Source organism: Lutjanus erythropterus, chromosome 9 (assembly GCF_056507025.1).
Source record: "Lutjanus erythropterus isolate fLutEry1 chromosome 9, fLutEry1.hap2, whole genome shotgun sequence".
Taxonomy (NCBI): Eukaryota; Metazoa; Chordata; class Actinopteri; order Lutjaniformes; family Lutjanidae; genus Lutjanus; species Lutjanus erythropterus.
The window spans coordinates 39,751,166-39,776,750 of record NC_139325.1 but is presented as its reverse complement, the minus strand read 5'-3'; the positions used below and the strand labels follow the sequence as shown (position 1 = coordinate 39,776,750).

Sequence of the window (25,585 nt, the reverse complement as noted above, 5' to 3'; positions counted from 1 at the left end):
TGACCTTCTCTGGTTTTTAGCTAAAATCACATGAAGAGATGAAGTATGAGCTACAGTCGAGATTTAATTAGCTGCTCTACGCTGTCCAAGCATGAAGAACTACTGGCATTTTGGGGTTGTTTCCTCTATTTGTAGAGGGATCATGGTCTGCCTCTGTACTGCTGTTCTCTTGGAAATAGACACATCCTGCCTTTATGCGCTTCTGGAAAATCTGACAATCCAGAGAGGTTACACATCTTCAAGCCATATTTACAGCTGGAGCTTTGGCGATAACTTTAATTATGATTATTTCCAAGTAGCAAAATTTACTGAGCTTTGAGCGTTTCCTCATGACAGAATGACGGTTTGTCTACAAATTGAATGTCTGCAGTGAGCAAAGGCCCCATTTCCACTGACTCCACTGACAGTGTGTCTCCTGTCTGCTTTGTTTTGTTGTAAAAACATTATTTCTACATCCTCCAGGTATCCAAAAGGTTTCCGGTTCTGACACAGTCATGACTTAACAAGTGGGAAATCTGGGCTTTAAATTGTTTGTGTGTGTGTGTGTGTGTGTGTGTGTGTGTGTGTGTTTTAGGGCTGCAACTAATGACTGTTTCACTCCTGATAAATCTGACTGCAATTTTTTGTTTTGTCTCAAATGTCCAAAAATAGTGACAAATGCCCACTTGCCCAGGATTTACTAAGCTTTTCTTCTTGTACAGGGTTGCAGCAACAATTACTTTCATCTGCCAATTATTTTCCAGAGTGTTAAAATGTTTACTCTGTAAAACATCCGAATATAGTAAAAAGTAAGATTTACATCCCACTTTCATCAATGACATCTTCAAATGTCTTATTTGTCTGATCAACGGTCTAAAACCTAAAGTTTAATGTCTTAATATAGTTGATTAATCAATTAGTCGATCAACGGAAAAATCACCTTCTTATATGTGAAGATTTACTGCTTTTATTTGTCTTCTTTTCAGCTGTCATGAGGTTTCTTTGTTTCAATTCAGAACTCAGAACTCAGACGTCCACTTGCCAACAACAAATGAATGTTTGGGTGTTGGCTGGACAAAGTTAGACATCTGAGGGTGTCAACCTGGACTGGAAACTGGGATGGGTGTTTTTCACTACTTCATGATGTTTTATACAACAGACAAGTAATCATTTAAGCACGAAAATAATCAGCAGATTAACTGATAATGAAAATAATAGTTAGTTGCAGCTGTCTGAAAGACAGATTGCAGCAAATCCTCACATTTGAGCAGCTGGAACCACTGAATGTTTGGCATTTTTGCATTACTGTTGTTGGACTGGCTCAAGTTAAAAAAAAATTAGTTTACGGGACGCTGCTGGTAGTAGGAGGGACCAGGTTCAAGGCCAAATAAATGACATGGTATCAGATTGGCACAGAGACATGCATACTCACCGCCAGCGTTTTACGCTGTATTTTTAGGAATCTCTGATACTGGTGTTGTTATCAGAATAATCATTACACTTTACCAAATAAACTAATAAAAGGGAGGAAACAGTTCAAACAATGTTGAAGGGATTTCTTGTTGCAAAAGATTAAGTTACAATCCTTCCAGATACCCAGATGTTTCAGTTAAAACTGTTTTTAACATACTGACCCCTTGTTCCTTGGCAGCCATGGCTATCTTGTAAAGAAAGTCCTCCTCCACAAAAGGCCGCACAGCATCATGGATGATGACCACCTTTGGTCTGTCCGCCGCCGGCCTCTCCTCCCCCTCTTCGCCCAGAGCCAGGACTCCGTTACATATCGACCTGTGACGGGTTGAGCCGCCTGGCACCACTCGAACCTTTCTGTGCTGGAAGCGCTGGATGATGTCCGTCATCAGGTCCATGTTTTCTTTGGCAACAACAACCACAATGCTCTGGATCCATGACACCCTGCAAGAGCACACAGTCCGCTCAGAAAAGCCTGTTTGGTGAGGTGAGAAGTCAGAAACACCAGGGAACACAGACAGAACATAAGACTCACTCAGAGCATTTTATGTTTAGCAATTAGGGCTGCAATTAATTATTGATTACTTTTTGCTTGATCAAACTGGAAAATGTTGAAAACTGCTTGTTAAAAGTTTGCAGAGCCCGAGGAATTGTCATAAAATTTTTAGTACTGGCTGACCAGCGTCCAAAACCCATATGCGATTTAAACAGAGGCAAGAAACTGAAAAAAGTTGAACATTTGAGAAGATAAAAACAGCAAAGGTACAATACAAACGACAAGTTTGCTGGCTGGTTTCCCGTACTTGCAGTCTTTCTACTAAGTCTGGCTGAAATTATTTTTATTATCAATTTACTTGTCCATCATTTACTACATAAATCAATTAGTTGCTTGGTCCACAAAAAGTAAGAAAATGGTGAAAAATGTCTGTCAGTGTTTCCCGAAGTCCAAGATGACATCCTCAAATGTCTTGTTTTGTTCACAATCCAGAGATATTTAGTTTACTGACATACAGCAGTAAAGAAATCAGAAAATATTCACATTTAAGAAGCTGGAAAAAAGAGAATTTTGACCTTTATTTCTCAAAAGATTACTCAGACTGGTTATTGATTATCAAAATAAGTTACAATTAATTTAATAATTGATTAAGGACAAAAGAAACCACAAAAAAATCTTCAACTGACTGATCAATTATCAAAACAGTGATTAATTGAATAGTTGACAACTAATCCACTAATTGACTGATTGTTGCAGCTGCTAAGCTAACCATAATGTAGACATGAGAGTGCTAATAATCTACTAATCTAAGTCTCTGCAAGAAGGCCAATGGACACATTTCCCAAAATGTTAGACTATTCCTTTAATAATTACTTAAATGGTCAACAAATTACCAAAAGTGTTGTTAAATAATCGACTAAGCTGTATCCATACTTATAAGTGGCCATGCTTAGATTGTGGATCTGACCCCGATGACCTTTGACCCTCCTCTCCCGGGAGCCTGTCTGTAATCACTGGGGCCACACAGGCAGCCTTTCCCCCCTGCTCTCTAGTCCTCAGGATGTTGCTGCACTCATTTCCTCGCAACACGTAAACACTGACAGAAAGCTAAGAGCAGACACATCTGATTATAAACACCGGTTGTTATTGTATTGTTGTAATGAAGGTCAGGCAGTGATCATAACATACTGTAAACATCCACCTTCAAGTCTTCACTGTTTCGGAACCTGTAACCTGAAGACAATATTTCGTTCTGTTTTCCAGTAGTGGAAGAAAACCTCAAACACTTTAATCCTTTAAGCAATACCAAAATGTGATGAAAAGAAAACCTGTATTCAAAATGTAGGAAAAGTGAAGGTTGATTTTCATATCACCTTACAAAACCAGACACAAGCTGCTTTAAAGATACACCTTGTTGTTTACAGGAACTAGCAAGTATTAGTATAAAAAAAAATAATATTCTCATTCACCTCTTGTTGCATTTAGCCATGTAGATAATTTTGGTTTAATGATGATGAGATTTGTCTTTAGGGGTGTTGCAAGTCAGTGACAAAGACTGATTTATGGAAATATTACATTTTGTGCATCAGTAAAAAAAAAAAAATGAACTAGCTTCATTGGTCAGGTGTTTAATTTGTTGTATCAGCCAAAGACAGACATCTGGTTCTGGTCATTTTATCAATAAATAGTTTCCTAATTGATTTTTCAGATGATGTACTGTAAAAGGATTTGGGGGGGAAGTTTTTCCATACTCTTTCGAGGGTCTACGGGACACTATAAAGACTGTCCCCTGAGGCAAATTGTGATTTGTTTTACTGGACTACATAAATAAAATTTGACTTAACTTGACTTGACCACAATACATACATTGGTATTGTGATGTAAAATTATTTTATTAATTATTCCAAAGTCCTACCTCCACTGAAAGACAATGGAGGCTAAAGAAATTTTCTTTGTGTCGCATTACATTTCAAAAGCAACGTGTCTATAGAAACAAAGTTATTCTTGATAATCCACAAGTAAACTGCAGACAGTTTTCATTGGAACTAAGAGAGTCACTTCGAGCACCGTTTGCAGTTGCAGTTAAAGCATCAATATGTTTCAGAACAAGTGCTTGGCAGATCGATGAACAGCATCTGAAACGTCCTCCCCCACACATTTCTGATGTTTTGTAACTTTTCAGAACAGCGCAGAGCTCAATCAGTCAGGATTTAAACTTCTCTTATAATACCATGTAAAGCTCAGCTTCCTGCCCAAAATGTCAGGAACTGTTCATTCATGAAAACTGCATCAAAGAGTAAAAAGAACTTTACAAGTTCAGAGCTTGAAGTCCTGTTTTCAGAGATCCATAAAGGATTTTTTTTTTCTTTCTCTCAGTGACAGTCTGTCATATTAAAATGACAGACTGTCACTGAGAGAAAGAAAAAATGTCTCGCCCTATCGCAGGACAATCAATGACTTCAATGGGAGAGGGAGGTCAAAGGGAAATTTCTATCACGGAGATAGTAAACAGAATAACTGAGGACATTCTTATGGACAGCGACTTCATTATATATTCCAATACTGTGACAACACTGCTCTGCAGGTATAAACAAGGTTATCATAACACAACATTTATTTTCAGGTGATTATAATAACTAACTCAAAACATATTTTGTGCCAATAGATCCCTTAAAATTTCACACACTGGACCTTCAAGTAAAAGTACAAAATCAGTAGTATATATTTTTAAGGACTAAAAGTATTGAGTTATAATTATTGATGCATTAATGTGTACTCTACATCACTTTAATGTTGCAGCTGGTAAAGGTGGGGCTAATTTTAATTTCTTTGGATAATTTATCTGTTGGGTAGCTGCCCCAAGGATCAATAATATTTCATCTTAATATTACATCATAACTCATTTGTCGGCCTGTACAGATGTTTTGCATTATTGATCAGAAATCTGCAAAGTAATTAGTAACCAAGGGTATTAAATTAACTAAAGTGGAGCAGAATTTTAAAGTAGCAGTTCAAGTAAGTATAAGTAGCTAAAAAACATGGTACCTAAAAAGTACTTTCCACCATTAGAGTTAAGTTAGCTACGTTTCCTGAAAAATCAGTAAAAAGTAAAAGACTATTTTAAAAATACTCAAGTATGAAGTAGATAATTAAAATGTAAATACTATAAGCAGCAGCCTGCACAGACACCCGCCGACCGTTAGAGGATGTTGAAGTCCTGACTGAAGGAGACGTCTGTTTCCATCACTCTACCTGTAGCTAACTTTACCTGTACATGCTCTCAAAACAGGGAATATGACATCTTTATCCCACTCTATTTCCAGTTTTCCTACCTCTCGAAAGCCTGGATAGTGTAGCTTATGAGCGGCCGACCCAGAAACGAGCAGAACTGTTTCGGTGTCTGTAGTCCGGTTCTCTCCCCGGTTCCGCCGGCAGGAAGAACCACAGACACCGGGAAGTCCACGCTGCGTTCTGCCGGCTGATGGTCGCTCTTCCCGGCCTCGCGAGTTGGGAAAATCCCGGGATGAGCGGGCCTGTCCGGTGCACAGTTGTCGGCCTGCATGTTGATGTGGATGACCTCTGTCAATTCATTGATGGGGGTCACGACAGGTCAGTCCCAAAACTGTCCATTCACAGGTGATGGGCGGGGGGTGGGAAGATAGCGGCAACGTGGATGGAGATTTGGGAAAACTGTGCCGTCAAGTCACAACGGTTTAATGGCGCACTTCCGGTTAATGCTTTCAAAATAAAACCTGCAAAGTCCAGGTTACATTCTATCGAAGACATGTTTTACCATAAAGTATTCCAGGTGGAGGTGTCTTAGTTCTTGTATGGAAAAACTATTTTGTCACTTGACTTAAAAAGTAATGACACAAATAAAACACCTCTTTCTTACCATTTATTTTGTAAAACAAAAAAAATTAAATATAATGATAAGAGTAATGATGTATTAAGTAATACAAATTTGTTGTCAGACGTATGAATGTAGTGGTATGGTTGAATGTAAAGGTTTGGGTCCTTTAAAACTGGAGATACCAAAGTAAATTATCAGTTTCTCAGAATGTATTATACTGAAAATTGATAATATTCTATTTCTTTGCTGTTCTGACTTCCAAAAATCCATTGAAACACAGAATCAGAATTGTAGAAAATCCATTACCTTGAAAATATCAGTAGTTGTGGAACTAATTGGTCAGCTTATTCAAGTTTACTTTTATTTTAAATTAAATCTTAATTTGAACGGTAAGATTATTTCATTTCCGGTAAACTCAGGTTCATACTTGACGCATGTTTGTAAAAGTATGGGCAGCAGCTGCAGCTCTGGCATTAGACATCTATGTTGTCGCGTGATTTCAAGGTCTCTCACACTGCAGGGATAGTCTCGCGAGAACACAGTCTGAATTAGAAAACAATAAACTCAAACCAAAATTATTTTAAAATGACTTTACATATGTACTAATGCGCAATTCATATTCCTCTCTAATTTCCTACACAATTATGAATTGTTTTAATTTAAGAACCTAATGATTATTACTATGGCGAATGTAGTAATTTTGTAGAAATAATGACAGTTTTTTTGCAACTTCCATATATTTAGCAATACAAGATTATAAATTTTAGGTGATTTTCATGAATAACTTAGCCATAGTTTACATTGGGACTTTAACGTAGGCCTGGTTTAAGTTTTAATGCCCACCCCTCCTGTAGATGAAACGTCGCTCTGCACGAGTTATCATAGTGAACTATATGGTCAAAGGTCCACTGACAACAATATGTGAGATAAAAAGTGATATTTATTTCATATAAAGTTATTACAATACAGACTGATGAAGCGCTTTTCCAGATTTCACCCACATGCTGACGCCACTTAGCCAAAACTTGTCATATTATATATTGCCACAGAAAATATATTACATCATACATCATATATCTTACATAGTGAAATTTTATACACATGGCCATACTTCAAAAGGCAAGTAAGAATTTGATATATGTACAAGTATTTACACAGGATTCTTTGAGATGTTTGGTTGTTTACTGGTGTTGGTGCCTAAAGCTGACTGCAGATCTCCATCTGCATATAAAATGAATATATGAACACATGCACATGGGTACATCTGGGACAATGTGGGTTTGCTGCAGACTGCACACCCCAGTTCTGTTCACATTGTCTTTAACCACATGGATTCAAACGTCTAGAAAAGTCCTCAGCATGCCCTTTTGGAGTTCTCCATCATAGTGAGGAACCAGCTTCACCTACATCAAGTCCCAGTCACATTTAGAGAAGATAATCCACAGCTCTGGACGTCGTGTCCCAGTATCACCATGACAGAACTCCTGCAGGTTTTTGTGGTTTCAGAGTCTGCGTGCCTGGAGGTTCTCAGGGTTCCGTCTCGTGCCAGTTCTCACTCAGCCGGTTCTTCCCCAGCCTCCTCTTGCTCTTGGCCTTGTGCTTGTGCAGGAGCTGCGGCGGCGACAGAGCCGGCTCCTCGAACTTGTTGCCCGACTCGTTGTGCTGCCTCGAGTACCTCTTGCACTTGCAGGAGGTGACCACGGTGATTTTGTACGTTCTCGTGCTGCCGTCCTGGCACTGCAGCTGGATGCGCTGGGTGCGGGTCTTGTCGTTGACGCACCGCCAGTCCTGGTTGCTGTTCCGGCGACCCCAGAGCTTCCTGCCGTAGGCGCCGCCGATCCAGTTTTGAAGCATCTGAGCTGGGAGACACTCGCCGGTGCACACCAGCTCTTTGATGGGGTTGATGCTGGTGCAGTGGCCATCGGAGATATACTTCGTGGACCTCAGCTCTCTGCATCCGATTTGGCTTCGTTCTGAGGAAAGATACAATGAGAATTGTGAGAAAGAGGAAACAGTGTAGTAAAGTAGGGATGCAAGAAAATATCGATACACTTGGGTATCATGATATTATGCTTTGTGATACTGTATTGATTCTGAAAACACTTGTGATATCTTGATATATGCAAAGATTTGTGTTGTGTTTAAGTCCCAATAGTGGGATAGCAGTGTTGTTATCTATCTTCACTGTTCGGATTGCATAAAAAAGTTTTTAAAGTCAGATTTTATGCATGCTGAATTGTAATGCCAGATTCTTGCCAGCACACAATCCTGTTGGAAAGGGTTGCAGGGTTGCAGTATCTCAGGGTTGAGATACTGGACGCAATTTAACGCAGTTTAATGACGTTACAGTTTAACTTTATTGTCCAAAATGACATCAGGGCAAAAATACCAGTGAACAGTAAACTTTAACTGGTATTTTTAATAATTATGAATAACTATAAATTAAAATATATGTGTGTATTAAACTTGAATAAAGGAAAACAATAAAATATAAAATGTTACCTATAAAATAAGGAAGCTGTTTTCTCAAAAAGTTTTCATATTGGTGCATATCAGACAACATAAACGCCAATACACATATAGACTGATAAAGTGTGATAGGCCAATATCGGTCGATGATATATCTGTCTGGCTCTAGCGGCAACTATTGATTATTTTTATTATCAATCAATCTGCCAATTATTTTCTTCATTAATCATTTTGTCTATGAAATGTATATGGGTAAAAGATGAAGGTAACGTCCTCAAATGTCTTGTTTTGTCTGACCAACAGTTCAAAACCACAAAATATTAAGTTAACTGTCATGTATGAAATAGAAAAGCAGCAAATCCTCACATCTGAAAAGCTGAAACAAGAGCATGTTTGATATTTTTTCTTTAAATAAACTTTTAAACTTTTTAAAAATGGACTAAAATTGATTTAGAAAAATTATTTGACTGTCCATTTCAGCACTAACGGAGACAACAAAATTACACCTCAGACTAACTCTGTGTCATTATTTCATCATGTTGCTGAAAGGTTAATACATGATAATAGCAGATTACTGCCGAGCCCTTTACTCTGTTCATCATATTGGTTATGATGAGCTCCTTCGTAGCCTCTGGCAAGTCAAAGGAACACAAGGAAGGAGCACAATAACATACTGACCTTTCTACTTCAAAAAGTTGAGGAATTAAGGGATGTGAAAAGGAAAAACTCTTTTTTTTATCAGCATAGCAGGGATTTAACAGGAGGATTACGTCTGTGCAGCAGCTACTGTATGACTGTCAGTGTTATTCTGCTGCAGGCTACACACACTGTCCCCCTGCTCTCCCCTCCAACACTGTAACCCAAGCTCTGCTCCATTCATGCAGCTCCATACACTCTCCTCTGTCACAGTGTTTGATGAATGAACTGGGCTGAGGCTCTGTGTTTTACTCCCCCATCCTCCTCCCTTCCTCCCTTCACGGTCGGCTGCTGGGAGAGCTCCGAGCCTCAGAATCAGAGGCTCCCTGTTCACGGGAGAACACCTCCATTCAGCTGCACTGACACCCAGGCGGCCCGTCTCATCCCTGGATGGACAACAGCCAGTCAGGTGTGTGTTACACCGAGCATTGCCTCGGCTCACTGTGATGATGGGCAGGGAGACAGAGTCTCTACTGGAAGTCACGACTCCGCCAGCAGAGTCACTGTATGATCCCAGTGGGGGTTAGGGGTTAGGATTTTACTATGACATTCCCAAACTTAAGAATGCCACGGCCCAATCTGAAATCTAAAAATCTTCTGCAGCTCGCCCAAACCTTTCAATCACAACTTTACAACCAATGAAGATCTAAGATACATTCTGGTGTTAATCATGGATCACCAAAATATAATCTGTTAAATGAAGTCAGATAAATGAAGAATATCATGTAATTTAACTCCCATGGTTTTGTTTAATTAATTCTGATTACTTCTCTGATTATACTGTAGTACTTCCACGGCCCACCAGGGTGTCATGACCCACACTTTAGGAATCACTGCCTTACTTTCTGAAAATAGTAGCTGCATGATATCTTACTATGATAACATTTTATTTTTTAAGCGCTTTGATGACATAGTCATCTACAATTTCTTTGTTTGTATAAGTGTGTGTCAATGATGAGATTAAGCGCCTGATTAAAAGGTGCCTCATTTCACTCTTTTGACATGTAAATGTAAAAGACTTTGATTCTTTAAACCTGAAATTCATCAAGAGTGGCTGCATACATATGGAAGACCATTTCTGCCACTGTGATGTAAAAAAAGGTTCCTGTAAGCCATTATAAAGAGAAACTGTCAAAATTACTTACTCGTTACTTTAAGAAAGTTTATCATTATTTTGAGACACTAAACCCTTATTTTGAGATACTAAGTCATCATTTTGAGAAGGTTTCTCATTATTTAGAGATACTAACTCATTATTTTCAGGTACTGAGCCAATTTTTGAGACAATAACTCATTTTTTTGACATATTAAGTCAGTACTTTGAGAATGCTTCTCGTTATTGTGATTATTTTAATCATAATGGCAGTAATTATCTTCCATACATGCACCCTTCAATGAAGAACAATAAAGACATCAAATAAAGCAGAAGGTAAAGGTTTTTTCATCTACAGAAGCTACTGAAGGTAGACGACTGGACTACAGTGATCCATCTCTAAATCCTAGAAAGATAGTATTCAAATATTACGACTGTTTGATGTGATGGAAATGAACCCAGATTGAAAATAACGCGAGAAAATAGATGAAACATTATAAAAGTCAAAGCCTTTAGTGACAGAACAGTTCCCTGAAGTTAAATGAGGACACTGAAACTCATACAGCACTACACACACGTTATGTAGTCCTTAAGGAATTATCATGAGAATATGAGAGACCCTGAACGCATCCTCTGGGACACCTCCTCCTCCTCACAGGACGCCTCCTCGTCTCCTCGGCTCCTCACTCACCTCCTCGGTCGTGCGCCCCGCTGCCCGCTCCTCTCCCGCCGTTACGCGCTCGGTTCAGGGTCACGTTGCTCTGGATCTCCGGTACCGGAGCGCTCACGTGAGAGAAGAGCAGCTCGGTGGCGTCGTTCTTCAGGGTTTGACAGCTCCTCAGGAGGAGACACAGCACGACCAGGGAATGGCACGAGTCGTACGCGCTCAGGTGCATGGCTGCTTCAGGGGACAGAGGAGGAGATGTAGGTCCGACTGTGCGTAGACTGATGCTGGGTGAACATCATGTGAGAGTCGTGCTTTTATACAGCCGGCCCGCCTCTCTGTTTGGCAGCTACTCAGGTGCGTCTCTGTTGAGGGGCTCTGATTGGTCGGCATAAGTGTGCGCTCGCAAGATAACCCCGCCCACGGCTTTTATTTTGAAGAGCTTAAACCGTCATCCTGGATGCTGGAGGGGATGCTTTTATCCATGATGATGATGATGATGATGGGATTACATGGCTCAATTATTGGCTCATTAACACGTGGTTCATTTACGACATACTGATATATTTATAAAATACAACAGATTTTGTCACGGATAAAATCTTGTTTTATTTCACAGCTGTTTTTACAATCCACCAACCTTTATCACGATGAAGACAGCATTTCAATATGTGACATGAAGAACACATAAGAAGTAGAAGATTTCATCAAATAAACAACAACTAACATTTTCAGGAACTAGACAATGGAAACGCCATCAGACACATCACACAATAACACAACACAATAACCTTATAAATCATTAATAAACAATTATAAACAAGTTAAAACAAGTTTTCTGTCAATGTGGACACACTATTTGGCAAGATCCAGTTACTGCTTACTATTAATTAATAAGCTAATGAGTTACTAACTTTTATAAGTCTGAGCATTGAAATATACCACTTCAATATGCACTGTGTACTTGTGATATTATGATTATGATTAAAAAGAGAACAAATAAGACAAAGCCAGAGGATTTTAATTACACATTGCACCATGATACAGGTATTTGGTGATCCGTCACATCCAAACCTGGAATGTATCTTACATCTTATCATTGATACGATTAATCTCATATGTTGATCAGAGTCATGATAAAAGTTTTGGGTGGGCCTCAAAAGATTTTTCAGATTTCAGACTGGGCAGTGGCATTCTTACGTTTAGTAACAGCTGCCTTAGTGAATGAAATCTGATCATTTAATATGTTAATTTGATACCAAATGAAACATTTTGACTATTAAGATATGATGACAGTGGTTAAATATTAGTAATGTGATGAAGCTGACAGGTATAAAAGCTGCTTGTAGAGAAGACGAACGAGATCTGAGGCTCAACAGTACAGATAAATGTGATCTCACTATTTGGCAAGCGGCAGGTCACTGTTGCCCTTTTTATCTAATGTGTTATAATGCGGCAGCTTGGAAGAATAGGTTCCTCCAGCCTGTAGAGAAGGCAGGAAAGAGGCAACACTTAAAAACAAATAAAAACAAAACTAGAATTAAACTGTTGGCTGGTCGAAACAAAGTCCAGGAGTCCTCAGGTCAACTTTAGTTTTTGGTCTGTCTGTTTTTTTGGGAATGCAACAACCTCCACAGTTTAAACCAAACAGAAACACTTGCGTTTTGTGGTTACATAAAGATATTTCTTAGCCTGGGAAATTGCAGTTGAAAAACCCTCTTTGTTAAAGTAAAAACAAAGATCTGGATCTACATTGATTTATCCAGATTTGGCACTTGAACACCAGCTTCCAAAATGATCCTAAATCAGATTTTTATGCAGTTGGTGAGACCACACGGGTCTGCTCTACTTTGGTAAACTGGTTTTGAAGTAATATTTATTTTAAACTGCTGAACTTCAGCGCTGGATGCTGTTGTGATGCTGTGTGGCGATAAACAGCCTTTGCTTATATTAGTGACTCCTGCTGTGAGTTTTATGGATGTTCCTTTTTCACCATGGAAAGCAGAGTTTGGTTTGTTCGTGTTTGGTTAGAACTTAAACTTCTCATCCCTCCGCTTTCCATCGCAGCAGCCGAGTTGCTGTGACCGCATTGTTCCTGCCCGTTTTGAATCCCTGCATTAATTAAGTCAGTTTGAGGGGAAAACAAATGAGAAAATGTTCCCTCCCTCACCAACACTGCATCAAGCTGCAGCTGCACAAGCTGTAAGGTGTGAAAGTGTGATTTATTCATCATTTACACGAAGGCTGAATAATGAGATTTTGATGTAGTTCCCTCTGTGATTGATCTGAATTAGTTGAAATTATGAATAAAAATATGTACATACTTCATGGTAAATTTCATAAACATTCTGATGACATTTTCCATACATACCTCTCTGATCACATGCAAAAGAGAGCAGATATCGTGTGCTAAATGTGCTATTTTACTCTTCAAAATAAAAGTGCTGTAGTGTAGTTGGAACCTCCAGATTTCTTTTCAAATGTTTTCTGATCAGATGGAAGAGTGAGGAAAGAAGCTAAGCAGAAAAAAGAGAAATGACATGAAGGACGTAAAACTTTAGATTTGCCCCTTATGCCTCCATCCATCTGTCTCAAACAGCAGAGGGAAATAACCGCTTGAAAGTTGGACTTTGTACACTTCTATTTATTATGCAAGGACAGTTTTACTAGATTTGCGCCTTGAATCGTGTCAAAAATGTGATTTTCTGTCTTTCAGGGTTGAGGGTCAGGTTTTTTCCCTTTTGCTCACAAGTAAGTTTTCAAACTGCTTTATTCAGTCCCTCCAGGAAGTTGTGACGTTGTAATCGCAACAGTTCATGCAAATTCAACCAATCCCTTTGACTTTTGCACGACTTTGCAATTTTGTCCAAACTCCGCTATTATTCCACAAATCGCATTGTTGCACCCCACGAGTTCTACCAATAATAGCAGCCCCCTGTGTAAACAGCAGATGAACATCTCAACAAACCTAGTTTTTTTTTTACAGGTATTAAAAGACACATTTGTTAGTGTTATTGACATTTATCAACACTACATCAACACTCTACTTTTATATTTTTATAATTTTGTGCTTGTTGACTGAATTTGAGCTCCCAAAAAGTTTTTGCCTTTTTGTGGAATTACCCCCCAGGTGCACTTCTTCATCTAAAAATAAAGCAGATTTTGTTCAAGTTTTTGTAATCATGAGCCTTTGTGGTGAGGTCACAAAGAACTTTTAACGAATTATACAAAAAAAATGCAACTTCTTTTGCAATTTTCCTTTGCTAACACAATTTAATTGCACGAAAAGGCCTAAAAACTTTGCAACATGCGTCACAATTTTTTAGAAAAGCTGCTGTGAAATCAACTATTTTAGGCCGAACCAAATCCCCAAAACAGCCTGCAAAATACTGGAGGAATTTTTTATCTATTGCCAATTATCAAGTAATGCCTTTATTTAGCTTGTGAATTCTGTCTTGACCCTCCACCATTTTCTTGCAAGTGTGCAGTCGGTGTTGCTCATGTGCGACTCTCAGCAGAGATGAACTCCTTAGTTACATGTGTTTAAAACCATAATATATAACTTTTCCACATGAAAATATCCAAAAACGCAAGACACGTGTTATATATTTTCCTGGGTTGTGTAGTTACATTATCTCAATTGTTTCCAACACTGGTCAAATCTATAATTTATTCAAGGTAACGGTGCATTTAATGCCAGGCATTTTAACTTCAGAAAAATGCAGAATATGTCAGAGAGTGAGGAAGGAACTCTGCAAATTTGTCTAAACGTAAACTGAATAAACTTTTAATGCATTACCTTGTTTGTGAACATGATTTCTGCTTGAGTCATGGAGATAGATTTTCATCTGCTAGGTGGTTGTTTTCAAATGAAGAAGACAACTCCCATGATCCCTCGCTACTTCATGACATCATCAAACTTCATCTTTTGTTATTGTTTTAATGTGAGAGAGATTTCTAGCAGCGGAACTTCCATATTGTACATTTAATTCTGTGTTTTTTTTTTTACCACCTTCCTGATTGGGCAAGTGAGTTGCTAGACTTACTAGCCCGGTGTTGCATTTACTTACCCCCGGCAATCTGTCATTCCTCAACTTTTCGACGTTTCCCAGTTTTAGGTTTCCAAATTAGTTTTGTCAAACATTGACTGCCTGTCTCCATTTGTCTAAATGCAGGTGGACTGTGAAAACACCAGGGACAACAAGAGAAACAGGTCTTGGATGTCATAATTATTCTACCCCCGACAAAGCCTGATGTGTTATATGTTATTTTCAATGAGCCAAATCAGCTGAAAACCAGACGCAGAAAAACTCAGATTAGCCATCAATTACTGAGCGATTTTGCCGAATTTCCTCCGAAACGGTTTAAAGCCTGAGCTCTCTGACATCTGTTGTGCCGTCCTGTGCGTCAGACGGGTCCTAGAAAACTACTGCGAACATTATCTGACCCTGATCCGGTCCGCAGCTGCTCATTATTAACCAGGATCTTCAGTAGTGAGGGAGCATTAATCATACATGTGTGCACAGCTGATGATTTAAGACACCAGCTCGTGTTTTACCTCCTGCTTACTCTCTCGTGCTGGATGCTCTCCACGTTGTGACTTGCCTGTCTCCTGCACACGTTTGACTCAAGAATGAAAGCTGATATTGTGTGTGTGTAATTTGCTGTCTGTCTGATGCCATCCTCCCTCAGCCTACCTCTCAATCCCTGTCAGTTACACGTCTAATGATCGGAGTGCCCAGACTAACTGGAGTCTTTGTGTGTCCGCTGCACAAAACAAGGAGAGATATAATTACTTTTGTGGGGAACATTCAATCCAGGCTTGTCTTACCGATTTTGAAAAGAGGCGTCGTGCAGAGACACTAATTGTTGCTCATGAGAATGAAATCTGATACGTGGGTCGCTTGTTGGTTTTATTATCGCTCGAGCACTTTTCTAGGGCTGTGGTCCCTTTTCAGGGTGGAGAGCAGAGTGGGCCTGAGGACATGTCTTTATTCTCCTGAGTGGAAAGTTTTAATCAGTGGTGGGATTCAATTCAGTGCAATACAACTCTATTAATCCCACTAGGAGCAGCTTGTCATACATATAAACACACAATAACATAGAACTGCTGATTATTAAATGAATTGCCAACTATTTTAATAAGTGATTAATTGCCTTGAGCAATTTTTAAGAGAAAAAGTCAAATTTCTGTGATTTCAGCTTCTTAAATGTGAAAACTTCTGGTTTCTTTGGAAAACACTGACATTTTCCACCATTTTTCTGATGGAACAAACAACGAATCAATTGATATAGAAAATGATCGACAGATTGATTGATACTGAAAATAATAGCTGTATAATAGCTTTGTATTGTACCTTTTGCTGTTTTTATCCTCTCAAATGTTCAACTTCTCTTTGTTTCTTGTCTCCACAAATGAAATATCTTTTGGTTTCAGACTGCTTATCATCTTAGGCGTTGAAAAACCATTTTCTGACCTTTTACAGGCTAATAACTATCAAGTGATCAATGAAGACAACACTCGACTGATTAATAAACTATGAAAATAATCATTCATAATCATCAGCCCTAGTAACGAACAAACAAACAAGTCATGATGCCATGGTGTTGATTGTGATGATGAAGTCTAAATAATAAACTAAATAAACTTGCTAAAAAAAAAAGGTCATATAAAAACATACAATCAATGACAATGGTTTGGAGCTTTTAGCAGACAGATCGCAGAGGGAATGAAAGATTTAGAGTGGTGATTATTTTTACAGGCAAGTAAAACATGACACCCTCATGGCAACAGAGAAAATTCACCAGCAAGAAGAACCCAAGATACCAGTTGCTTTTCAGAGGATTTGTTGATTGCAAAGAGAATTTAACAGATTTTAACAATACTGTTCAGGCTGTTTCTCTCTTGTACAGTGAGCCCATGAGGGCAACACATAAAAGAAAAAGTCAGGAGACTTTCAATAAAGGATTGATTAAAAAAATAAATAAAAAAAATAAAAACAGCAAAGGATGACTCGACTGGTGGACAAAAGACATTACATCTAAAAATCAATAATCAGTGTTCAGAGTTTAGGAAAACAGTACATACATATCTACAAAATACAGCTACTCAAGTATTCAAAAAAAAGTGATTGTGGGCGTAAAAAAGGCAGATTTATAGTTTTGCAATCAGTTGCAAATGTCATACTACCAATTTTCTTTTGTTTTAGGGAGAAAAGAAAGAAATCACTGAAGAAACAGGAAGGAAGGAAATAAAGAAAACATGCAGGGAAGAGGAGAAGGAAGGAACAAATGGAGGAAATAAAGAACAAAGCAGTAAGAAAAAGGGGAAGATTAATGGAAGAAATTAATGGAATGAAGAAAACACAAAACAGGGATCGTGGGGAACCAGGAAATAAAGATCAATTAGTGATGCATTATGGCCAAAACTATGTGGACACACCTGTCAACTTACATTTGTGTAGTTTTGTTCTGTGGCTGTTTTTCATGGTCGTAATGAAGGAAAATCTTAATGCTGCAGCGTACAATCTTGTTTTCGACAATAGTTCTCTTTCAACTTTGTGTCATGATGACTCAGTAAAGGGATAGTTCAGGTTTTTTGAAGCAGGGTTTTAATTTGTTTGTGTCATCGTGTGACTTTGGTGAATCGGAACTAACTCTTTAAAACTCTAAAGCTCTAGATGCTTTCAGAGTTTAGAGTTTAACGCTGACAGCATCCAGCTTTCCCCATACTGGAGAAATATCACAATCGCATCTCAAGAACAGGGCTTTAAAAAATGCAAACGGCATGTCAGCACTTTAGGAGACTTGGATTAAACCAGATGCACAGTATGAATCTGTAAAACTCCAGCAATGTTTTGCGGATTAACAAAATAAAACTGAGCCTCAGCTGGCATGAAGGTGAGTAGACAATGACTGAATTTTCATTTTTGGGTGAACTATCCCTTTAAGGATACTAAACTTTTATAATTCAATATGATCCTTTTTGTTATAATTTTTTAAATCTTAATACCAATGCTGATCATTTTTTAAATGTGTGTGTGATTTTTCAATATAAAGGTCATTTTTAGAAAAAAAAAAGACATAACAGCAAATTTATTACAAATATAAGTACAAGTACAGGTACATCTCAGCTTCTTTATATGTTATGTTTTTAAAATTTTGAGGCACTTCCTTGTTTTCCTTGTTTTTATCTACAGGTGAAAGATGCATCACACCACGTTACTTCTCCTCTCTTGCATTTACAAGTCTGATGCTGAAGCGTGTGACTGTCCCCTCGTGTCTCAGAGGTTTCCACAGTCATGTAAATATGTCAGACTTGTTTAAACATTATATGAAACGACTGAAAACATTTGGAAATTATGCATCCGCCCGTTTTATCATCAATAGTTTTTTAGAGGAATCGATACAAAATGAGTAGCTTCTGACTTTCAGTGTATTAAAACTTGAAACTTAAAACTAAAAAATTGATACCCTTCCAGACGTGCTAATGATTGCAGGTTACATTACAGCACTTTTACTGCACGTTAGTTCCTATTTGGTTTTTGAAATTCAAAAACACACCACACTACAAACTTTTTAAATGCAAAGCAACATAGCTGTATGGTTACAGGCCTGCTCTGCCTGTTATACTATGACGGAACAATCACTGTTCAATCGAGGTGTTTATTGAACAATTATAAACATCTGAAGTTGGCTAATGAGCAGCTACAGCCATCGGAAAAATATGGAGTAATAAAAACAGTCAAGCCTTAGAGTTTCACATCCTGACTGTGGTTTTAAATGTCCTCAGCGGGTGAACCCAGTCTGTCATTAAACTTCACACTTTGTGTTATTGTTTCCTCTCTCTTTTGTTCTTCCTCAAACAGGAGCACCAGAGGCTCATTCACTCCACTTCCGAGGGAAAATAATGGACAACATGGCCGGATCTTCTCACAACACTATTTACACTTGGACGCCCCTCCGAGCTTCTTATGGGAGCGGGTTAGATGAATGCTGCGCGGTGAATATGATAGGCCCCGGCTTTTGTGTTCTCGCTATGTAAAGAAACAGAAAGCTGAGAGCTGACTCCCGCTGCGTGTACACGGGGCTGCAGTAAAACTCAGCAGCAAGGAACTCGGTTGCCCCTAACCCTCATGGGAAATGAAAGGTGGCGGGGTTAATAGCATATTGACAAGCGGCATGGCAGGAGTGTGTGCATGATCAGGAAGCGCCCACATGCAGTAATGGGGGGTGTGGCGAGGGCGACCGGAGGGGAACAAAAGGAATGCACAACACCTGGAAGAAAGCCAAGAAAGAAAGGTCATCGTGGCAGCAGAGTTTGGCAAAGATCCCAAACTGAAAACATACAAAGGACGGATGACTGTGTGTCATTCGTTTCTGCTATTCCCTGAGATCAATAGGTGATAATCAATGCTACTTTTCAGCAGTGGAAAGTAATAAAGTACATTTACTCCATTACAGCACTGCAGTACAATTTCAGGTACTTGTGCTTTACCTGAGTGATTCAACACTTAAATCACGTGATGACACCTGAATTTTATCCTTTCATTGATGAAGCACACTCACGAAAAAGTTCCAAAAAAGCCAGTCAGTAGGTTGAGGTTATTTCGGAACGCATGCTAATTGCATGACCAGTACCGTGCTCAAATAAAGGTAGTGTATTTGCATTTTTTTATATTTGCATACTCCTGCAGAGGTAGAGGTTTGAAGATGGAGGAAAACTCTAAAATTCCTCTGCAAATCATCATGTTTTCAAATTTCCTGAAGCCGATATTTCAGTCTTTTAAGTTGCAGCAGTAATTATTTCTGTGTGTGTGTGTTTAGTTGCTCTGTTTCTGAGAGTTACATGAGAAGACTGACCCCTCTCTCAGTGCACCTGGTAAGGAGGTATAGATGAGTCTGATGTTCACAAATAAGCAAAGCTTTGCTCAGCAGGGGTGTAAAAAACCCACTGCCACATTGTCATGATAACTAAATAGATAGAAATAAAGAGACTTGTTAGAAACATTGACTGTAAATAAAGATGGATGTCATGGCTCCTCTTTCTCCCACTGTTATAAAACTGAAGACAAAATACTCTGGATACAAGTGCTGCCATCTTGTGCTTCTGGGTGGAAAAAACTGAAGGGACTAAGGTCAGAGCTGCACTTTTTGAGGCAGAGCTCAGCTGTCAACCATGGCAAGAAACACCCTTTTTTACATTAAAACCAAACTGATCAGAGAAGGGGAACACTTGAACAAACATCAGTGTGATAAGAACTTAAATGACAGAAAAAAAATATTTGGGACGTATATATTTTTAGTTTTAGTTTTAGTTTGGCCCATGCCTCAACAATTAATATTTGGGAGGCAGGATTTATGACCTGTACTGCAGCCAGCCACCAGGAGGCAGTCTAGGTGTTCTGGCTTCACTTTTGGGGAGCTCTCATGTTGTCCAACTCCAATGTTGTACATATCAGTGACTGGAAAACAGTAAAAATAGTCTAATCTGGTTAGACGTGACAGTTGGCTCCTCCAATCACCTGCCAAGTCTTTTTTGAAAGTGCCCGCACTTTTCCAAACAGTTTCTATGGATGGCTTCCCAGATGGTCCTGTGTAACAAACCATCTGGAGTGTCAGGTTAAATGCAGGCAGCACTCAAACTGTTTTTTTCCCTCACATCACACTTTGATGGACGTCTGTGGGCTCAGGTTAGCTAACATGACATATGCTCCAGTGAGAAATGGCAGCTAGCAGCAGTAACACTAACAAAGACTATATGAAGTTTGCTCTACAGGTAGTGAGACGTGACCTGCGTGTCCCAAACCATCAACCAGAACCACAGATTAAAAGCACAAAAGCCTCCCCTCACAAAAGTATCACTAGCATAAAAAAAGAAAAGTTATATCCAATTCCTGCTAACTGCTGCACAAAATAAGAGCACAGACACACTCATTCTGGATATTTTCTTACGTGAGCATGTATGTAAATTTTGCTCCTCTCTCAGAATACTCCAGAAACTTGATTTGACCTATGTCAGATGTGTTATGTTAGTGCAAAAACTTATATTGGAGACGACTGCAGTGTAAACAGGCCAAACATCACTTACATGAAAGTCATGTCAATACAGGAAAAATATTATTAATCAGCCACACAGGATCACGAAAACAGACTTTGCATGCTTGATTTTTCCGCACTGAAAATAACTATGTAATGCATTTTCCATCCAAAGAGCCAGGAGACAATTAGCCTAGCTTAGCATAAATACTGGAGACAGGGCAAACAGTCTAGTCTGGCTCTGTATAAAATTAAGAAGTATGCCTACGAGCACTTCTAAAGCTTAATTAACACACGCTTGTTTGTAATCTGCGTACAAACATACATGTTAAAAAATGTGCTGTTTTAGAGGGAACTATGTGCTACATCCACAGTTGCTACACAGATGTGCTTGGTGTGTGGATAAACTGTGGTTCGTCAGGAAAGTCTTAGAGCACATAACTCCCTCTAAAACCACAAACTGTTATTTCTACGTATCTGTTTGTGTACAGATTTGACAATCAAGACATGTGCAGTATTTTGTTTATTGGTGAAGCGGCTTGTTTGAAGAACGTCAGCTAGCTGTTTCATGCTGGTCCCAAACTAAGCCAGGCTATACCTGCCTGTTCTAGCTCCTTGTGGTATCTTTTGACCTTTTTGACGGCAGCCATATTGACAAAGATATGGAATAGTAGGATAAACACAGGTGGTACCAATGATGCTAATTAAGGTCCTATTCCATTTAGTGTAGCAGTGTAGCACTGTAGTGTTTGAGCTGAATGGAACAGAACCTAATTTGTATCACTGGCGACACCTGTGTTTACACTACTGTTTGTCAAAATTATGTAATTTAATTAAGGTATTTTTATTTTTATGGAATTGAAGTAATTAGTCAGCCTAACAAGTAATTACACTGAAATAAAACAAAGCTGTTGTCCATTCAGTGGGTTTTTTCTCATGCAAACAGCTGAAAATTATTATAGTTTCCTCATTAAAACTAAACTTTGTATTTCATGTTTGTCATTGAACTTATTTTCTTTTGTTTAAATATAATATAAACTGGCAGCAGGACATCAAACATTCGGTGCACTCCAACACATACGTTAGAGAGCAAATATACGTGTAAATATACTAAAGTACTTTCCACCACTGTGACAAAGACAGGGAGAACTGTTTTGTTATGTATGGAGGGATTTATTTCGAAGAATCACCAGCTGGTTTTAATGATATTCTACATGTCCCTGTCTCTGGTTGAAAGTGTGCATCAGTTAAATCAGCTGTTTGACTTGAATGCAAAGATAAATTATTTTAAGCATCAGTATGTATGTGGATCAACCTGAAAACTGAACTTTAATTTTGGTGAAATGTTGCCCTCTGCTGGAGATTTGCCTCCACTGCAAATGAATGATGCAGGTATTTAATCAATTATCTTTACCACATTTAACAGAAAAATACAGTAAATCAATTCATGAAAGACAAACAAACATAAAACTAACATGATTTATTTTAAAATAAAAAATAAGAATTATCTTTTGTTTGTTGTGATTTCAGAGTTTCCTGGCAACAGGTGAATCCAAAGGTGGCAGACAATGGAGGTGGCCAAGGTAGACAGCTTTACCTCAAACACTGCAAAGGCACATGAATGTTACTTTTTTTTTGCATTTTATTTTCTTTTTTTTCACCCCAAATACAGGACATAAAGGAGTCTCTTCAGAAGTGTGGAATAAGGAGGGATGCTGATGTTTCCCAACTCAACCTTGCAGCAAAGTAAGACAAACTTACTTTTGGTTTTTAAAACAAATGTATCTGTAGCTCTCACTGCAGCTTCTGGGAAAACTGAGATTCAGACTGTGCCATAATTTCACAAATAAGAGCACATTTAGGCAGATATTACAATAATTAGCTGTTTTTTGCTGAACAGGAAGCTCACCAGCGTTCCTGACTTATCCAGATTTCACTTTCTGAGGGAGCTGTGGCTGAATAACAACAAGGTAAAAGGCTGAGTGCTTCAGCAACAGGATGATTTTTGTTTTTTTTATTTATTTTAAAATCAAAGCAGATGGAGATTAATTTGTTTTTACTCTGAATCTTTCAGATCAGAGAGCTCAGCTGTCGTTCCCTCAACTGCTGCCTGACTGAACTTTACCTCCACAATAACAACATTAAGTCCATTTCTGGTAAATCCTCTGTTCTCCTCTGAACACGAAGATGATGTGAACATGTAATAGGCGACACGAGGTGAAATGAAATGAGGCCTCTGGCTGGTTTGAATGCCTGGACAGATGGAAAACACCAGCTGGGCAAATAAATGTCACGCTCCTCTAAACCTGATCACAACATGCCCTTGAATATAAGCATACAAGTAGATAAAAATGTGTGTTTTTTACTGATCTGTGGGAATAAGAGCTGAGCTAAAACCTGATTTGTAGTGATTTGTGTCAGATGGGAACCTCCAAACATCAGACATCAATGTGAAATGCTTCAGCTTTGGAACAGACTTGTGTAGATGTCAGATTAGAGATTCACTAAAAAGTTATTTTATCAGGATGTTTTGCTGGTTATCTCTGGGCTGATGGGATTAAATCCTCATTTCATTTGAATGATTTACTTTTCAGAGCCGGTTAGTTTGTCATATTCAGGACATTAGGAGTAAAATATTTCTCACATATAGAGAAAAATCTAATTTATTGTTATATGGTATAAACAAAAATTACAAACTTACTGTCTCACAAAGGTGTGTGAGGTTTTTGTTTTGTTGTCCTGCCTGTGAGAACTTCAGGGATGTACTTTTTAATTTTTTAATACAATTTTGATTATGCATTCCATTTCTTTTGGCAGAAATTGTGAGAAACTTGAGTTGTGTTTTAGAAAGGGAACCCTTTCTACAACATATTTTATTTGTCAAGCTTCTAAGAAGGCAAAATATTTATTAGTAGTTTTAGTATTATTTAGTATTATTAAGCATTTAGGCTGCGCTGTGAAATGGACTGTAATTTTTTTTTTAAAGGAAATTGTTTGAACACTGTTTTTGGTGTAAACCCATGAGGGTCGGTCACTGTTCTTTTAGGAGGACTGGTACATTTTGTGGATGTATAAATGTAAAGAAGTCCAGTGTTGAAGACAAATGTGTCTTAGAAAAAGCAGCCTTAAAAAAAATGAAGGGCAATAGGAAGATCCACGTCCCCTGTGGACTGATCCCTCTTGGTGTCTCACACAGGGGCTCTGAATCATCTGACCTGCCTCCGACTCCTTTTTCTCCACAACAACCAGATCAGAGGGCTGGAGGAGACGATGCACGAGCTGAGGAGGATGCAGCAGCTCAAAACTGCAAGTGAGAGATGAAACTCAGGGCGCACCTCCCATCAGTGCCGGGGACACAACTGTAAAACTGTGGTTTACCAAACCTCTACTGTAGCTACTTCATAGGTCAACTACATCTTAACTGCTCTCAAAAAGATTTAGCTGATCGAACTAAAACTACTGCATCATGGGAAAAGATCACACAAAGATTACTTTGATTTAATACTGAAACTGTGACACCCCTACCAACGATACTAATTAAGGTCTCATTCCATTTAGTGTAGCAGAGCCTTTCCAGTGAGCCAACATGCACAATAGCTGCATCCTGACTCTGTTTGACCTGAAACAAATGTAACCTTGATCACACACTGGTAACATGTGCTTACCCTACTATTTCATTTCAAAATGGCTGCTGAGAAAAAGGTGTATTGCAGACATCTCGTTGCAGGTCACAGGTGATTTAAATGACAACTGTGGCAAATGAGCTGTGGCACTGTGCCATACTGCATGGCTTAAAATGTCTGAGAATACTATTAATATGTAGGGTTTTTCTACTACCTAAAAATACAAGACCCAGAGTAGTTGTACTTAAACTAGTAATTGGAATATATGTATGTAACTACACCCCAGTACCGACTGTCATATCCATTATAAAGAGCGCCATCTTGGGCCTCAGTCAGTTTGTGTTTAATCTTAAAACGACTAACAACTCCACTGATATCTCCAAGATTACACATTAGATTAAGAATATGTCTGTAATTTGTTGGTTTGTTCTAAAGTGAGATCTTGTTCGCAGCTTTTTTCCTCAATCCCATCTCCCATGAAGCCGGGTATCGCCACCATGTGATCCACTGCCTGCCGTCCGTCCAGGTTTTAGATGGAAAAGGTGAGATCAGAGGGACCTGCAAAGCCTCAAGCCTGTCACATATCCTCACAGAACTCATGTGTGGATTTACTTCTCTGTCGTGTTGTCAGAGGTGAAGCCGGCGGAGAGGAAGAGGTCCTTCCAGATGCACTGCCAGGAGCGTCATCGTGTCCTCCAGTCTGTGGCCTTCTGCAGACGAGCAACACGGCCCACAAGCTGAGAGGATGTTTGCTGTTACCTTGGCAAATAGTCCAGCCATTACACGGTGCAAAGATGTGTTTGCCGTGATCTGCTCAAACACATTTCAGTACACTTTATTGTCCTGCCTACTTGAGGTAATCCATATAAAGGGATGTACCAATGATTTTACACATCAAAGTCTGTTTACAGGTCTTGGGGAAGCACTACTGCATATATGAAAAGTTGTATAAAGCCTTCTGTGGTTCCAGAAGGAGCTGCGTAAAATCTGATTAACGCTGGCGGGAGCTTAAGGCTACAACTTTGAAAACATATCTGGGAGTGTGGAGTCTGTTTGGGTCTATGTGGTGAGGCACAGATACAGTGTGAGGTGAGAGGGACAGGTGCATGACGCCAGCGAAATAAAAACAGGAAGTTAGTTATCGGTGTTTAGCCCGCTTATCAGCCTGGTCAGAAACTGGAGCTGCAGCGACGCCTGACAGTCA

At 38.9% G+C, this 25,585-nt stretch overlaps 3 protein-coding genes across 4 annotated transcripts in view; 1 reads left to right on the top strand and 2 right to left on the bottom strand.

The window, feature by feature from the left end:
* crppa (CDP-L-ribitol pyrophosphorylase A) overlaps positions 1–5,639 on the bottom strand; it is a 60,472-nt gene extending 54,833 nt beyond the window's left edge. For both annotated transcript variants that reach the window (XM_084725786.1, XM_084725787.1), the window contains exons 1-2: positions 5,278–5,639; positions 1,614–1,893 (exon numbers count right to left, since the gene is read on the bottom strand). In XM_084725786.1, coding sequence (XP_084581912.1) covers positions 1,614–1,893; positions 5,278–5,507 — 510 coding nt within the window. In that variant the 5' untranslated portion in view covers positions 5,508–5,639. The remainder of the gene's footprint in view (positions 1–1,613; positions 1,894–5,277) is intronic.
* A 1,079-nt stretch (positions 5,640–6,718) lies between these two features.
* On the bottom strand, positions 6,719–10,975 carry sostdc1a (sclerostin domain containing 1a). Its single transcript, XM_084727585.1, has 2 exons — positions 10,748–10,975; positions 6,719–7,771 (listed from the first exon to the last, which is right to left on the bottom strand). The coding sequence occupies exons 1-2, from the start codon at positions 10,950–10,952 to the stop codon at positions 7,326–7,328; spliced, it is 651 nt and encodes a 216-aa protein (XP_084583711.1). The 5' UTR covers positions 10,953–10,975; the 3' UTR covers positions 6,719–7,325.
* An 11,351-nt stretch (positions 10,976–22,326) lies between these two features.
* On the top strand, positions 22,327–25,567 carry lrrc72 (leucine rich repeat containing 72). The gene is given in 7 exon segments (XM_084727688.1): positions 22,327–22,341; positions 22,431–22,504; positions 22,659–22,728; positions 22,833–22,914; positions 23,955–24,068; positions 24,834–24,923; positions 25,013–25,567. Coding segments are annotated over 7 exon segments (585 nt in total). The 3' UTR covers positions 25,153–25,567.
* The last annotated feature ends 18 nt before the right edge of the window (positions 25,568–25,585 follow it).